General features: G+C 42.8%; 1 protein-coding gene across 2 annotated transcripts in view; it reads right to left on the bottom strand.

The window, feature by feature from the left end:
• Positions 1–17937, bottom strand: part of rgs7b (regulator of G protein signaling 7b) — a 382811-nt gene that overhangs the window by 57723 nt on the left and 307151 nt on the right. For both annotated transcript variants that reach the window (XM_080199833.1, XM_080199832.1), the window contains exons 6-9: positions 16958–17009; positions 9114–9178; positions 1838–1914; positions 382–463 (exon numbers count right to left, since the gene is read on the bottom strand). In XM_080199833.1, coding sequence (XP_080055959.1) covers positions 382–463; positions 1838–1914; positions 9114–9178; positions 16958–17009 — 276 coding nt within the window. The remainder of the gene's footprint in view (positions 1–381; positions 464–1837; positions 1915–9113; positions 9179–16957; positions 17010–17937) is intronic.

The following is a 17937-nucleotide window of genomic DNA, read 5'->3' as shown; positions in this document are numbered from 1 at the left end:
CTTCTTTCCATTTTACATGATCAAATTTGCTTTAACTCGCAGGGGTATCCTTGGCCTGATAAAGAGTCCTGAAAGCAATTTAACAGGTTTGTAAACGTAAGTGCACAGTTAAACAACAACAGTAGTCAATGCGCCCACTGATGCAGATGTTCATGTTTATTTAAAAATTTTAGTAAGATCTATCTATTGACAGTCTGCACTTCAATAGTACTTGCTACAGCTGTGCTAATGCTACAGCTGGAAGGTATCATTTTTGGAGATATTTGTTCTAGAAGATGGATCGTTTTCCAATATCCTGACCTGCACTCTCAACCTCACTCTCCCAAAATCCTCGCATGAAATTTCAAATGCCGTTTTTTTTATATCCAAAAATTTACTTACCACAGGTCTGTGTACATCCCAGAATGCTCTTTCCTGACTATCAAGAATTTTCCTTTCAATTTTGTCCCTTTTCTTATCAACTCTGTGAAAAAGAACAGTGCGATATCAGCAACAATTTCACGTGTTGAGGAATACTTCTCAAGTTAACAATGGCACCCTAAAGATCTTTAAAGATGAGCATTAAGCAGGGATGAACAGAATTTGATGAGGAAGGGTGGGTATAGATTGAGAAATGAAATACCCAGGGGATTTTTAGGAGGTACTCAAATATAAGGAGTATAGCAGAGTTGTTTGGGAAGAGAATTACATAGGGCAGGAATTTTCTGACCCAAAGTCTACCTTCTGATTGTGACACTTAATCCATATTCAGAGAATGACTGTTTATAGAATTATAGCATCATACATTCCTACAGTGAAGGAAGCTATTCGGTCCATCAAGCCTGCACTGACAACAATCCCACCCAGGACCTATCTAAGTAATTCCCCCCTAGGAATTAATACTGCTGACCCCCCGAATGCTAATGGGCAATTTAATATGGCCAATCAACCTGACCCACACATCTTTGGAGTGTGGGAGGAAACCTGAAGGAAAACCATGCAAAAAACAGAGAGAAGGTGCAAACTCCACTCAGACCAGAATTGAACTCCAGTGTTGTGAGGCAGCAGCGCTAACCGCTACGTATCCCTAAACTCAAAAATGAATATAAGGAGCGTATGCTGGGATGCAGTTAAAGAGTACAATAGTTCACCAAAGATAGTTGACTGAGACGTAGGCATATGACATAGAGTTCTGGACCATCTGGTGGATGTGAAGAACGGAGACAGGGAGGCTAGTGAAGTGAGACACAGAAAAGTCTTTTCTTGAGTTGGCTAAGATTCGGTTGAGGATTTCAACAATGCTGGGGGTAAGGTTCCAGGGACAGAAGAAGACAATATTGACGATAGGCCTGTTGTAGGAATCTTAGATTCGGGCCAGCATGGTGGCACAGTGGTTAGCACTGCCGCCTCACAGCGCCAGAGACCCAGGTTCGATTCCCAGCTTGGGTCACTGTCTGTGCAGAGTCTGCATGTTCTCCCCATGTCTGTGTGGGTTTCCTCTGGATGCTCCGGTTTCCTCCCAGAGTCCGAAAGACGGGCTGGTTAGGTGAGTTGGCCATACTAAATTCTCCCTGAGTGTACCCGAACTGGTGGCAGAGTGTGGCACCTGGGGGATTTTCACAGTAACTTCATTGCAGTTACTGCATTGTGAGCTTACTTGTTTCACCAGTAAAATAAACTTTAGGTTAGCATGAGATAGCCTGATTTCAAACCAGTCAAATATTTCATTTTCAAACACTGCATTTTCAGCCAAGCAGGTTAACAGAGGTGAAGCCACATAAATATATAGGTTCTGGTGAGAGCTAAACGGCGGAGGAAAATGTCATTCGAAAATCCAAATAAATTCTCTTATACTCACTTTGCTTGTGCTTCTGCTTGCATAAAGATAAATTCCCACTTTCGAGCAAAAGCTCGCTGTAGACGGGCCAAACTCTCCTAGAAATTGAACAGCCTGTATTAAAGGTATGACCAGCCAAGCTGAGAGCTATAAAGAGAGCAGTGTATCAGCCATGAGAATACCATGGAGGTCGGCAATTCCAATTTAATGGCTCACAGCAAAGTTTACAGCAGCCAGAGTTTATTCAAACATAGTACGAACGACAGATAAATAAAACTCACAATTGAAATAACGGCAATCTTCCATTTAAAAAAGAGATATTTTCTCCAGTAAAATGCAGCCCAATGGAGGATGGTCACAAATAAATTATACGCATAGAATCAATCCTGGTTACTTGCAGCTTGTGCGCTTTCCATGACTGATTGATGAGAGAATTACCGAATTATGTGCATTCTGGCTGGTTCTTGTCACATTGCTATATGTAGTCTCAAAGTATTTGTATTCATGAAAAGTTATCGCTATTAGCAAAACTCAATAACTATCTATCGCTGCTATCTGTAGCTGAGGGAACACAACCTATCCATCTGTGTGTTGTACCAGTTATTCTTACTGGCATACATCTGATCATTGTAATGAACTAGACAATGTCAGGTCGAATGATATTAAATTCATTTTTGTCCTTTCATTTGAATGTAGGTAACAACCTCAGAATACACCTTTGGAATGAAAGTCAAACATCTGCAGTCAAGGCATCCGTATCCTGAATATTAACACAAAGCAACTCATGTGGACAGCACGGCGGCACAGTGGTTAGCACTGCTGTCTCACAGCACCAGGGACCTGGATTCAGTTCCAGCCTTGGGTTACTGTCTGTGTGGAGTTTGCACATGCTCCCTATGCTCGCCTGGGTTCCCTCGGGATGCTCTGGTTTCCTCTCACAGTCCAAAGTTGTACAGGTTAGGTTGATTGGCCATGCTGAATTGACCCTTGTGTCAAGGGGATTAGCAAGGTAAATATGTGAGGCTATAGGAACAGGGACTGGGTGGAATTGTGGTTGGTGCAGACTTGATGAGCCGAATGGCCTCCATCTGCACTGCAGGGATTCTAAAACTTTTTATTGCCACATAGGAATACCAACTTTGGGAGAGAATGTTATATTTGTTGTGTTTTTTTTAATGTTCGTTCATGGGATCTGGGCATCTACTGACTGGGCATCTTCTATTTCCCATCCCTAATTAACCTTGGATTGAGGGCATTTTAAGAGTCAACCACATTGCTGTAGGTCTGGAGCATGTAGGCCAGACCAGGTAAGGATGATAGATTTTCTTCCCTAAAGGACATTAGTGAACCAGTTGGGTCTCTTACAACGATCAACAACGGTTTAATGATCACCATTAGACATTTTTTAATTCTAGATTTTCTTTGTTGACCTGAAACTTCACCATCTGCCATGGTGGGATTCAAATCCAAGATCTCAGAGCATTTTCTTGAGTCTGTGGATTTCTGGTCTAGTCACAATATCACTATGCCACTGCATCTCCTAATGCATCATAAGGTAAGAGTACAACTTTCTTTAAGCGCTACTCTCATCATTAATTTACCTCAAATTCCAAAACTCACAGCTGCTCACTTCTGACATAATGCTAATTCTGGCCTCTCTAAACTTCTCCTTCTACGTTACCTCCCACATCCATACTCATAGCCTAGATTTTGCTATTACATGTTTTCTTCACATTGTCTCAATCAGACAAAGCCACCTCTAATCAAGTGTACCTTTAGCAATCCAAACTCTGCCAAACTTCCAACTACATCAAGAAAATCTTTACAAGTCTTTTACACGTTCAAATTTCCAACTCCCATGCCCTTTGCCTTTCTTCATCACATTATTTCTGCAGCTAGTGATCTGCTGAATTACACTCAAATCTTTACCTTGATGTTCTTCTGACCAGCAAGTTCTTAACTCTCTCCTGCCTTATTGCTTATATTGTTATGGCTCCCATCATTGCTCCCTGAAGCCCAGAAAGGCTGGATCATATGAAACGTCTCACACTCTGCACTCCCAAAGCCACTTACTGCTCAGTGATCATCCTGGAAAGGAAAGATAGGTCCTCATTTCTTTCCTTCACTAACCCTTAAACAGTACCACCGATACCAAACTCTCAACTTCAACAGTGGCCGGAACTCTTTCACCTCACCCACCACAGAATCAGAGTGGACAAGGTTTGTAGAACGGAAATACCCATTGACCTTGGGCGCAGTTTTATGATCTTGTTTGAGTGAGGTCATAAAGTCCTGCCCAGTGTGTTTTGAACTCATGGACCTGATATTCAGCAGCCTCTTTCATATCCCCTCTTTTTCAATTTTCCCAAGTGAACCCCCTTTCAGGATCTCTTGGCCTCTTCTTGATGTTTACGTCGTTTCAGTTGTAAGTTGTCCCGTGTCCTCTCCAAGCTCATTTTAATTTTCAACAACCGCCACTAATTCCCCACCCCAACACACACCAGTTCCCAATCCACAACCTTCCAATACCTATTTGCAAGAAGTGCAACATCGAATGTTGGGCCTTTGAGCAAGAAGCCTTAGAATTCCGAACCTGAATATATGCTGGGAACAAAGCTTAACTTGAAAACCCCTGCGTTTATTAACAGGGGGTTTGCGTTTAAGAGCTGTGGGGTTATGCTGCAACTATACCCAATGTTAGAGTGACCACATTTAGAATATTGTGTTCAGGTCTAGGCACCTCACTATAAGAAGGATTGGAAGCATTGGAGAGAGTGCAGAGGAGATTTACCAGGATGCTGCCTGGTTTGGAAGGTGGGTCTTATGAGAAAAGGTTGAGGGAGCTGGGGCTATTCTCTTTCGAGTGGAGGAGGATGAGAGGTGACTCAATAGAGGTTTATAAGATGATCAGAGGGATTGATAGAGTGGACGTGCAGAGACTATTTCCTCGGACAGATGTAGCCGTTACTAGGGGGCATAACTATAAGGTTCATGGTGGAAGATATAGGAGAGATATCCGAGGTAGATTCTTCACTCAGAGAGTGGGTGTGGAATAGACTGCCTGCTGTGATAGTGGAGTCGGACACTTTACGAACTTCCAAGTGGTTATTGGATAGGCACTTGGAGCGCTCCAGAATTATAGGGAGGGGATAGCTTGATCTTGGGATTGGACATAGCTCGGAACAACATTGAGGGCCTGTGCTGTACTGTTCTATGTTTTCTATGTTTTCTATGCCATATGACCAATAATTCAGTTTATCCAGTAATGGCACAAAAGCCATCAAAACAGCCAATTACATTCTGGACTTAATGAATAGGAGTATTAAGTATAAAAATACTGTAGAAAACATTGCTTAAATAACAGGTAAGGGAGTTTTGGGCACCCCATACCATACCGATACACAGAGACCATACAGTACCAATACCATACCGATACACAAAGACCATACAGTACCAATACCATACCGATACATAGAGACCATACAGTACCAATACCATACTGATACACAGAGACCATATGGTACCAATACAAACTGATATGTAGAGATCATACAGTGCTAATACTATACTGATATAGAGAGATGATACAGAACCTATACAATACTAACAGAGACCATGCAGTGTAGATTCACTAAGATGAAATAGAATGCAAAATTCATAAGTAAAACCTAGAAGAACTGGGACTGGGATTTCCTGCTGAGAAAGGGATGAAGGGTCAATGCAGTTTTGGTTGGCATGTGATTAGAACATCAACCATCCAGGCCAGTGGCTAGTATGCCATCATATAACCTATTCTTGTAGCCGCAACATTTAAATGACTGGTCCAGTTCAGTTTCTCGTTAACGAGAAGCCCCAAAATGTGAGGAATTAGTGATGGTAATGTCATTGAATGTGGCATTATGAGGTGTCCTGGGAAAGGGGGCCTGAAAATCCCCATTTAGGACTATTTCCAGCACAACAGAGATTTAATATGGATTTTCCTTTTATACTTAAACTTTCATGAGATCTAGGCATCATCGGAAAGCCCAAAACTTGTTGTTCATCCCTAATTGCCCTTGAGAACAACTGCAATCTCTCTGGTATAGACATGAGGAAGCAAGTTCCATGATTTTGACTCAGCAGGAAGGAACATCGATACAGTTCCAAGTCAGGATCACGTGTGGATTGGAGGAAAACTTGTAGGTGGTGGTGTTCCCATGTGTCTGCTGCCCCTGTGCTACTAGGTGGTAGAGGTAATGAGTTTGGAAACTGCTGTCGAAAGTAATTTGATTAATTGTGGCCATGCATCTTATGTTGGTACACACTGCTGTGTTTGATAGCAGAGAGATGAATGTTGAAAGTGGTGTTTGGGGTGCCCATCAAATTGGATGATACAGTGTTGAGCTTCTAGAGTGGCACAGTGGCAAGCACTGCTGCCTCACAGTGCCAAGGACCCAAGTTTTATTCTCGGTTTGAGTCACTGTCTGTGTGGAGTTTGCACATTCCCCCGTGTTGGTGTGGGTTTCCTCCCACAGTCCAAAGATATGTGAGTTGGCCATGTTAATTTGCCACTTAGTGTCAGGGGGCTAGTAGGGTAAGTATGTGGGGTTATGGGGATTGGGCATGAGTGTGATTGTGGTTGGTGCAGACTCAATGGGCTGAATGGCCTCCTTCTGCATTGTAAGGATTCTATGATTCTATGAGTGCTGTTGGAGCAGCAACCTCCAGGTATGTGGCCAACATTCCAACCTCTAACTTGATGTTGTAGCCATAGTTTTTACATGGCAGGTCCAGTTTGGCTCATGGTCATTGGAAATGCCTAAAATGTTGATTGTGGGGGATTCTGTTGAACGTGAAGAGAACATGATTAGATTATTTCTTGTTGGAGATGGTCAAAGCTTGGCACTTGTGTGGTGTGAATATAACTTTGCCACTTATCAGCTGAAGCCTAAACCTTGTCTTGCTACATTGGTGTTGCCAACCGTGATTAAACAGAGGTTTCATCACATGACTTGTCCAATGCTCCAGCCATTGATCAGCCAACACATCCTTTTCCATTTCCTTCCTACACCATTCAGAAAGCAAAAAGATTGATTACCCAACTCGACGATGCTCGACAGCAACCAAACATCCCTTTTTTTCTATTTTCAATATTTTTATACTTGGTAAAGAGAAATGTACAAAAAAAACCAAAAAACATCCTCCTTTTACGCCTCGATGATTTTTCTCCAAGGTTGCACACAGCATTGTCCTGGAGGTTGATCTTTATTTCTTGGAGATTTGAACGGCTTTCGTCACCACCATAAGAGTCACTAATGATACTGAACACTCCGCAATCATTAACAAACAGCTTCACTTCTGACGTTACGATAGGGAGAAGTTCATTGATGAAGATGGTTGTGGCTAGAATTCTAACTTTCCTGAGGAACTCCTACAGCAATGTGCTTGGACCGCCAACAACTATAATCATCTTGCTCTGCGGGCAGAATGATATAAACTGGCAGAGAGATTTCCTCGATTCCCACTGACTTCAATTTTGCCTGGGCTATTTGACACACCAGGCGGAATTCTCCAGCCGCGCTTGCCTGAAAACTGGAGATTCCTGCCTGACTTCAATGGACCTTTACGTAGTCCGCCTCCTGCCCGCTAAACAGGCAGGATGGGAGAATTCCAGCCTATGTTCGATTAAATGCTGCTTTGATGTCCAGGGCGATCTTTCTCACCTCACCATTTGAGTCAGCTGTTTTCTCCATGGATGGGTCCAAGGCTTTAGTAAAATCAGGGACAGAGGTTGAGATGTTAGTCATGAGGGATCATCAATTTAAAATTGCCCCGAAGGTGGGAGGTTTGTTGAAACCTCAGAGAGGTGTTGGAGTATATCATTCTCCATAACAAGGTGTGACTCAGACAGAGAAAATTATACTTTTAAAGAGGCAAATTGGAGAAATATTTGATGCAGACGAAGACACAGAACTTTTTGGAAAGAGCAGGGTAGTTGCACTAGTTTTGCATTGCTCCAGTGAAGATCTGGCTCATAATAAGTAAGAGGATTCCTTTTGTACTGTTAACGTCTCTTGTTCTGTGGACTATATTGTACACAATCACAAACATTGGAAGTCCATGTTCAATAAATTGCAACACTCTTAAATCTTTATCATTCTACCAATAGAGGCAGCTGGAATTTAATACATTAAAGTTAAGGCTGTATGGTAGATTTTTCTCTGTCAATAGAAACAGATGCACAGGATCAGTGGGATCAGAGAATCAGATAAATGGGTGTTGGGTATTTTTAGGCATCTTCCGACATGTCATTTTTGTGCCAGTGCTTTGGCTGGTATTTTATGCCGCAACCTCTTTTTGGTCCCAAAATGCAAACATAGCTATTTACAAACAAAGGATTGCCACAAATGGACTTTTGTGCTAGTATCGTAAGAGTGGATACAGCACAGAAGAAGGACATTCCCACCTGTTGTGTTGATGCCTGCTCTCTGGAACAGCAATTTATTAAATCCACTCCCCTGCCTTTTGTCATTAGTAAGAAGTGTCACAACACCAGGTGAAAGTCCAACAGGTTTATTTGGTAGCAAACTCCACGAGCTTTCGTACGCTGCCCCTTCGTCAGCTAAGTACCTCATAACAAACCTGAATGTTAGAATATGAAATAGATATTATGAACTGTTTTATATTTTTGAGCTTACCTGACGAAGGGGCAGCGCTCCGAAAGCTAGTGGCTTTTGCTACCTATTGGACTTTAACCTGGTGTTGTGGGACTTCTTACTGTGTTTTCCCCAGTCCAACACCAGCATCTCCACATTTTGTCATTAGCCCAGCAAACCTTCTGTGCCAGGGTTGAGCTTTTTGCTTTCAAAGAGGCATTTTTTTTCTTTCACTGGTTGCAATTTTAATTGTTAATCTCTTAAACGGGGTCTTGTTTTCTGCTGAAAGTGGTTTGCCATTGTTTTGACATGTGCTTTGTGTCTGAGTAACATTTGTAAAAATTTCAAGACTGTTTGTAGATGTCTCATACAATCGCATAATAGGAGTGCGGGAGAAACAAAAAAAAGTCCTAAAATAATTAGTCTATGACTCATTTAACATGCTCTTCATAATCTGAGTATTATTCAGTTCATTGCAATTTAAAATTCAAACTCAAAACTATTTTAAAACTCGAGAGACGTTTTCTAAAAGCTGAAGCGTGTGAGATATTTTTAAGTACATAATGATGCTGATACTCATATGTTTGGTGAGTCACTCAGTGCTTATCCAAACAGTCAGTGAATGCTGTCATTCACATTACATGAATCAAAAGGGTACTCACAGCTTCATAGTCTGCTAACTCAAGTCGTGCTTTATTTTGCATTGTCCGCTTGCAGAGGTAAACCGCTGTGAATAGAAACAAGACATTTATTGCAGCCATAAAGGACCAAAATAATCGCGTGCAGAAATCAAGTTTATTTTACAGCGCAAGTCGTTATATTTTTGAATCCATCTGAAAGGAAGGTGGAAGCAGATCCGACCATGAACCTGATGAGAGAATTGAACATATCCTTGAAAAGGAAAGATCTACAGGAGTATGGGGAAAAGGGCAGGAGATTGGGACAAATAGAAACCTCTTTCAAAGGGCCAGCATAGTCTCAATGGGCAGAATGGCATTCAACTGAACTCTGTGATTCTAAAGCAATAAAAATTAATATGGTGGCACATGGTAATCATCATTTAAATGTCTGCAATTTAAACAAGGCTGCACAATGCCTTGCTGCATTACAGTGAATTTATATCAGATACATTTACAAGACGTGTCTTACTAAGAGGCTTTGTTTGAGAATTATGCACCGCAACTTTGCTCAGTGTTTCATCCCATTAGCCACTGTTACTTTGCCAGAGGATCTGCACAGATTCCAGGCAAATTGCTAAATGCAGTTTCTGGTGACCTTCTGTCAACGTTACGGTTGCCAAAGCAGGGAAGGATGCTCTTGCCACCACCCTGCTTGCCTAAGGTCCATTTTCAGGGCTGCAAGTTTTCATGGGCTGGATGGTGTAATTCTGGTTTTAGTGTAGTACCAGGCATGGAAATCCAAACCTAGACTGCCAGTGTCCATCACTTTAGGTTTGTGGCAGAACCTTCATTTGACCCAAATGTATAAACTGTGATGTTGAAGGGTACAGAATGCAAGGTGGGGAAATGGTGGTGAGGGAATTCCGATCAGGGAATTTCCTTGCTGGCAATATCCCTAACATCTGGCACCTCAATGCCAGGATGAATGTTTCAGTTTCAGTACCAGTAGTAGCGCCCACCCAAGGATCTTTGTCTCAATCCTCAATGAAAGCCACAATTCAATTACAAATAGTTATCCCACAGTGGAGGCCTTCTGGGAATATCTTAAACAGTTTGCAGACTAGGATATAAACAACCCAACTAGTGCCAATTTTACAAAATGCCTCTTTTGACTGCACCCTAGATGTATCTATCCACAGGCAGAAGGATAGACATTGCTAATATTTTAATGATGTAAACTCTATAGATCGAAGTTACTCTGGTGATATCCATAGTGGAGGTTTGCTGCTTGTTTATTTTGGGAGTCATTCTTAATATTTGGTGCAATACTCAAATCCTACAAGATTGGAACAAAGAACAAAGAACAAAAACAGCCCGGGAAACAGGCCCTTCAGCCCAACGAGCCCGCACTGCCATCTTAACACCACCAGTCCCCCCCTCCACCCATGACCCTTATCTAATGGAAGTGCTAGACAATGTCTGTCTATAGTAATTCTTATAAACTTGGATCGGGTTTTTGATAAAATCCAGTTAGGGACCATTTATTTTTTAAAAAGTAGTTAAGGTTTGAGATTCAAGAAACTTGCTAAGGTAATAAAACCATATGATTCCATGTGCATTGATAAAATAAAAATAAACATTACTCTGAAAGCTCAAAAATATAAAACAATTTACAATATCTATTTCATACTCTAACATACAGCTTTATTATGTCGTACTGGTGAACTAAGAGGCAAACTGTGGCTATTCTGCACAATGAAAAGAAAATGTAACCAAGACAGGTTCCATGGATTTCTCAGCAACTCACCCAGATGTCAGTAAACACTATGAGTCAACCAATCTCACTGAAACTCTGCTTCTTTGCCTCCCTCCTCAGGTGTTTTGAAGTTTTCACTTTCAAAGTTCAAATCTCTGAAATTCTCAAAGCCACCCCAACATGGACTGCCTCAATGGCTGCTCTCCTCCCAGGGTTTCAGTTTCGTCTCCTGAGACTCTGTTCCCTTGGTTTTCCAAGTCTTCACTCCAGTCTCTACTTACTGGCACAATTTCAGCTCTTAAATGGCTGGCTAGCTTCACTAGGTTGGCCCTGACCCTGAATTTCATTAAGCTTCAATCTCTACAGCTTAAGAAAGCTGTAAACGGCTCCCAATGCTTCATCTGGGCCCTAATCCTTTTACCGTGGACCAGTGACTTTCTGCCAGCTGCTCAGCTCCCCAGGATCCGAGCCTAACCTGTACAAAATCATCAAATGACTCCTGAGATCTCATTTCAGCTCCATTTACACAGAGCCAGCTAACAGCAATAATTTCTCTACATTTTATTTCTTTATTGTCTATCTTTATTGTTCTTTTCTTCCCACTCTTTCCCCTTATTTTATCCCCATTTTCTTAACTTTTCTCTCCCTTTGCTTCCCTTTTCCCCCTTTTTCTCAATTTGACCTCTCTCCCACCCACCTCCCACCTTCCTCCACATCTCCATCTGTCACAGCTTACTCTGATTTCAGCTTCTCTGCCATTTGGCCATTTACACCTTCTATTCTCTCTGTGGGCTGTCATTAGCACCTCTTAGCCTTTCCCTTTGTTTCTATGGCTGTGACTCATCGTTCATTCCCTCATCCTACAGCATAAATATCTCCCACGTTTTATGCCTTTTAGCTTTGACAAAGGCTCTCCTTGACTCAAAACGTTGGGTCTTTTCTCTCCTTACTGCCAGACCTGCAGGGATTTTCCAGCATTTTCTTTTTTGGTTCCCGATTCCAACATCTGCAGTAATTTGCTTTTAACAGCAGTACTTTTGCTGCCTGATGTCTGCTAACATCAACACCTTTTCCCTTGCTGTGGAACACTCACTCCACCAGCAAACACATAGACAAATAAACCTTTCTGAAGCTCCATCCATCTCTGTGACAATGTAGTCTTCCAGCACTCATTGAATGCTTTTAAACTTATTTAAACTCTAACTCTCTGGGTTGCATTTCTTTGCAAGCAGTGTAGACACTGCAACTCAACACACCAGCTAGGTAAGCCCACCAAGATGTGATTTTACCTTGCTACCTATTAATCCCTTAAGTCAACAAGGCCCCAACGACTTAAATGTCTTCAAGTTGCCTTAGTTGCATTTATCCCATTTTCTACATTAATTTAAATCTTCCCAGAACTAATAATTACCTCTAAAATATTGCTGTGAGCCATGAACTGGGTATTTTTAAAAACAATTGAAGCAAAAATTCCCATAAAATAACAGGACTGTCTCTGTGCCCTGGCCACCATCACTCCCCTCAACCACACATTCATTTGCTGTGTGTACAAACTGGTGGGTGTATTTTCCTTCAAAATAATGGTGACTCCACTTGGGTGGCACGGTGGCACAGTGGTTAGCACTGCTGCCTCTCAGCGCCAGGGATTTGGGCTTGATTCCGGTCTTGGGTGACTGTCTGTGTGGAGTTTGCATGTTCTCTCTGTGTTGGTGTGGGTTTCCTCCGGGCGCTCTCGTTTCTTCCCACAATCCAAAGATGTGTGGGTTAGGTTGAGTGGCCATGCTAAATTGCTCTTTGGTGTCAGGGTGATTAGCAGGATGAATACGTGGGGTTACAGGGATAGACCTGCGTGGAATTGTTGTCAGCGTAGGCTTGATGGATCAAATGGCCTCTTTCTGTGCCAAGAGACTCTATGATTCTAAAAATAATCCCTTGGTTGTGAGGCACATTTCAGATGTTCTGTGGCTACAAACACTGCTTTACAAAATGCATTTCTTTTGTTTTTTAGGTAGTTTCAATTCTTGGAACGGACTGCTCCAAAACTGTGAAACTGGATTCAAAAGTGGTCTGTGTTACTGAGTGTATGAGTGACCTAATTTACCAGTCAAACTCTGGTGTCTAGCAATGAGGCACTGTGCCAAATAGTTGACTGCATGCAGGTTAATGGTTAATTGAGGTCCATGGGGCAATGTCTAACTGGATAGACATCCTAATAGCTTGTAATTCCGACTGACAGTCTATTTATCCTTTACAATCTGTCATTGAGCCATACCACAGAAGGAAAAAGACAATGAAATCAAGCTGTATGAATACAGAATATGTGGAGTCAGAAAATCCAATGAAGGGGCAGACCAGCACCCACCAACACTGGTAGCCTCAAGTTCTTATTGAAAAATGGTCTGAGTTTTCATTCCAGATTTCTTGTGCACAGAGAATCTGGGGGTGTGATCTGTCCTGTCGCTCAGGTGGTCCAGGGTCTTATAGAGTCAGCACAACCAGCTCCACAGAGATTGGGGAGCCATCTTTGAATGGTGTCCCAATCTGTGATAAAACTCCTTCCCACCGCCTTCCCATAGATCAACGGCCTTCTGGATGAGCCCCCGTCTGCCCATGGGCATCAGGGTGTACCCCACCACCCTGCCAATAAGCATCAAGATGCCCACCTCTATCACTCCCACCCTCACAGGCACCACACTAACTTCCCACACAGGCATCAAGACACCATCCCCCCACAGACAGCAGGGTGCCACCCCATCCCTTAAGTATCCAGCACCATTCCCATCCCACGAGAACATCAATGAAATCTCCTTATAAAGGTCCCGCTTCACCACACATAAGGGGAATCCCCACCCCTCCCAAAGGAGATTCCCCCTACCTGTGCTGGGCGGGCAGTGCCAGGGTAACAGGAGGCAATGCTAGGGCACAGTTTGGCATGTCCCTCTCCCCCCGGGTGCCAGGCTGAAAGTGCCAGGCTGGCATTGCGCCTGATCTCCTGGGGTGGGGGGTGCTCAATTTCCTCCATTTCTATCAATGGTGCCAACACGACAGGACCCCATTGATCATAGAAATCATTCAAATCATAGAATATCTACAGTGCAGAAGGAGACCATTCCGTCCATCGAGCCTGCACCAACAACAATCCCATCCAGGCCCTATCCCTGTAACCCCACACATTTACCCGGCTAATCCCTCTAACCTATACTTCCTGGGACACCAAGGGCAATTTATCATGGCCAATCAACTTAACCAGCACATCTTTGGACTGTGGGAGGAAACTGGAGCACCTGAAGGAAATTCACGCAGAAAGAGAGAGAACATGCAGACTCTGCACAGACAGTGACCCGAGCCGGGAATTGAACCCAGTCCCTGGGGCTGTGAGGCACCAGTGCTAAACACTGCCACCGTGCTGCCCCGATGGGGACTAGACGTGATCCTCACCAGAAAGAATCTTCTGCGGCAAAGCCACAGATGTAAGTGACCCCAGACTATCGCACCCTGGGATCACTAATAATATTTAAATCATATTTAAATGTGATTTAAATATTGAGATCAGCCTTGTGCTCTTTTTGGGATATCCGCTTCCGGTAAGATTGCGAGAGGCAAACTATCGGGCGCGAACCTGATTTCCTGGCTGTCTCGTGACCTTACCGCTTGCCCCACCTATCAGCTGGAATAATGGTAATATCACCCCCTAACTATCACAGAACCCTCATGTCATAGAACAAACACAACACGCTCCCCAACAAAACAAAGAATGATCAAACCACAAAGAACTCTCATAACATAATCCTGGAGGTGTCACTGCTTTGATCTCAGATATTTCCATGAGGTTTTGTATGTGTCCTCCTGGCAGAAGAGGGTTTTTGATGCTCTCCTATCCACATGTCAGTCCTTGGCCTTATGTAATGTTCTAGCCAACCCCAATGCAAACTAGAGGAATAGCATACCATCTTCCGGACTGAACATTGAGTTCAACGGTTTTAGAGGATGAACTCTCTCCTCCAGCTTCATCCCGTTTCCATTTATTTCATTCCATTTCATTTCACCTCATTCATCCATTTTATCATTCTGCTTTTTCACTTCTATTTTTCCACTTCTCCATTTCCAGCTCTCCTTCTTCCCACACACTCCTCCCCTCAACCCCATCAGTGCAACTGCCACATTCCTCAGGCAGTCCTTTAAACAATCTGCGCCTCTGTTCTGCTATTCTCACATTCTGATCATTTAATGGACACTTCTAGCACCTTCTCAGCCTTTTATATCCTCATTTACATTCCCTGTCTCCAATTCCACAACCCCTGCCCCACCCCAATAGTATAAATTTCTGCTGATTCAGCTCTGACAAAGGGTCATCCTGACTCGAAACTTTGGCTCTATTCTTTCCCCACAGATGCTGTCAGACCTGCTGAGATTTTCCAGCAGCTTCTGCTTTTGTTTCTGCTGAGCACACTTTGCCAGCAGACACATTCCATTTGCATTGGCTTTGCCCAAGCCCATTTTTTCTAATGATTTCGCTCCAAACATCAGAGGAACGGCCAATCCTGGCATTAAAGTCCCCCTGGAGGATTTTTTTTTCTTCTCAGAATAGGACTTTTCCTTAAATCTTCATCAGAGCCAATGGTTGGGGTATAAGCACTGATGGTGGTGGCATTCTGAGTATGGCTAAGGTGCAGCTGAAATTGTTGTAAGTGCAATTGGAAGTTCTGGCAATGCACCCAAGATCCTATTCCAGATGGCAAAACCAATTCCATGAATCATAGAATCCTACAGTGCAGAAGGGAACCAATCCGCCCATCGAGTCTGCACCGATCACAATCCCACCCATGCCCTATTCCTGTAACTCCACACATTTACTCTGCTAATCCTCCGACACTCGGGTCAATTTAGCTTGGCCATTGCACCTAATCTGCACATCTATGGACTGTGAGTGGACACCGGGCACCTGGAGAAAACTCACGCAGACACGGGGAGAATGTGCAGACTCCACACAGACAGTGACCCGAGGCTGGAATTGAATCCGGGTCCCTGCCACAGCGACGCCACAGATCTCCTTGATAAATTGGAATACTGCCTAGGAAAAGCTTCAAATATTTCTTGCACAGAACGGGCAGAACTAGATTAACACAATGGGGTTCTGCATCCTTACTTTCTTATGAGACTATTTACTTCTATGATTTGAGATAAATGCAAAACAGTTTATTTGTGCTGGGATTTTCTGGCCACAGCGACAGGTATCCCCCATTGTAATGGAGGCAGAAAGAGCTTTTAAATGTTTGTCGACTTCAGTGGTACCAGATATTCCTGCAGGTGGAAAGGGCTGGAAAATTCTAGCCAACGTTCTAAAACAACAGTGTGCTTATTATTCCGCATTCAGCTGCCTCATTTGAGACAAAAGAACAAGAGAAAATGCTGGAAGAATTGGCTGGTCTGGCAGCATCTGTGAAAAACAAAGGACGCAATCTTAGCTGTGTGAATGCTGGTAAGGTTCTGGCCAGAATAATATTTCATGTTCACTATATAACTCTTCTCCAAACTGTTCCCAAAGAAGAGTCAGATTGGACTCAAACCGTGTAATGTTCTCACTATGTTAGGGGTTGTGGGTTTTAATCAAAAGAGTGGGGTTTGAACATGTAGATTTGAACTGAGAATGGGATTTATTCGAGGTCTTGCCTGTAGAGTACAAACTGCAAGTAAAACAGTAGCCAGTTCAAACACTCTAATGGCATCACCATCAAATCATGTGATCAGCTCTTAAAGCAACCTGCAACCCTTTTAAATATATAGCAAATCACAGATGCTGTCAGATCAGCTTGTTTTTTCCAGCAGTCACTGTTAATTCCAGATTTCCAGTGTCTGCAATGTTTTGGTTTTATCTCATTTTAAATTGTTGCTTTCTTCAGAGTGTACTCTAGAATGCCAAGGCAAGTCATGTGTTTTAAATATGCCATGTGATATATATGACTTATTTCTTTATAAAATTGTTAACAGTTACTCATGGCATATTTAGATAAATGCTACAATCAAGTCTACTGAAATGAAACCATGTATTTGTATATATAAATTTGTAAGTAATCTTCACTTATTGTGCCTGTTACACAGAAAATGAGAAATATCTTATGTAAGTACTAACCATAGTCAGTGTTTTCTGGTTCCCAACAGTTTGATGGCCAGAAGTATGGTGTCTGTAAGAAACAAAGGACAACATATCTGTAGATCATTGGTCCATTTGGAAAGCTTCAAATAATACATTTTTTTGAGTAATATGTCATACCACAAAGATGTGCTTACGACGAATCTTAATTTTTAATTCATCGGTTGGAAATCTAGGGGTGGCACAATGGCACAGTGGTTAGCACTGCTGCCTCATAATGCCAGAGACATGCGCTCAATTTCCAGTTTGGGTCACTGTCTGTATGGAGTTTGCACATTCTCCCTGTGTCTGCCTGGGTTTCCTCCAGGTGCTCGGATTTCCTCCCACAGTCCAAAGATGTGTGAGTTAAGTGGATTGGCCATGCTAAATTGCCCTTATTGTCAGGGTATTAGCTTGGGTAAATGCACAGCATTACGAGAATAGGGCTTGGGTGGCATAGTGGTCAGTGCAGACACGATGGGTCAAATTGCCTCCTTCTGCACTGTAGGGCTCAATGATTCTAAACAGAAATTACAGTTGTGTTTTCCAAACTGAAGTGGTTGCAACCTACATTAAGGTGACCGACACTATTTGGTGTTATTATATTTCCCAAATCCCACTCCTACGGAGAGGAAACAGGCAGCAAGTCTGCAAATTCCATCACAGACTTGCTTGGGCTTGTGAACAACCTTTCTTTCTTCCTGTCCTGTTAACAATGCATCAAGTCGCCATAGTCCCAGTTGACCATAGACTTCTCTCCCCTTTGAGAGGGAGAGCCAACTGGTGGTGATTTAGCCTGAAGATCACCACACCTCAGGTGAGGGCAAAGTTGGGAAGACAGGACCTTCATGAATAATTTCAGCTGACACAGGAATTGAACCAATGGTGTTGGCATTGCTCAGCGTCATTAACCAGCTATCCAGCCAACTAAGCTAAAATGACTCCAGCTTAAGCTTTGCCTTTTGAGATTGTTCAACTAT

This window comes from Carcharhinus amblyrhynchos, chromosome 12, assembly GCF_965287045.1.
Source record: "Carcharhinus amblyrhynchos chromosome 12, sCarAmb.v2.hapA, whole genome shotgun sequence".
NCBI lineage: Eukaryota > Metazoa > Chordata > Chondrichthyes > Carcharhiniformes > Carcharhinidae > Carcharhinus > Carcharhinus amblyrhynchos.
This window is presented reverse-complemented; position numbering and strand designations above follow the sequence as displayed.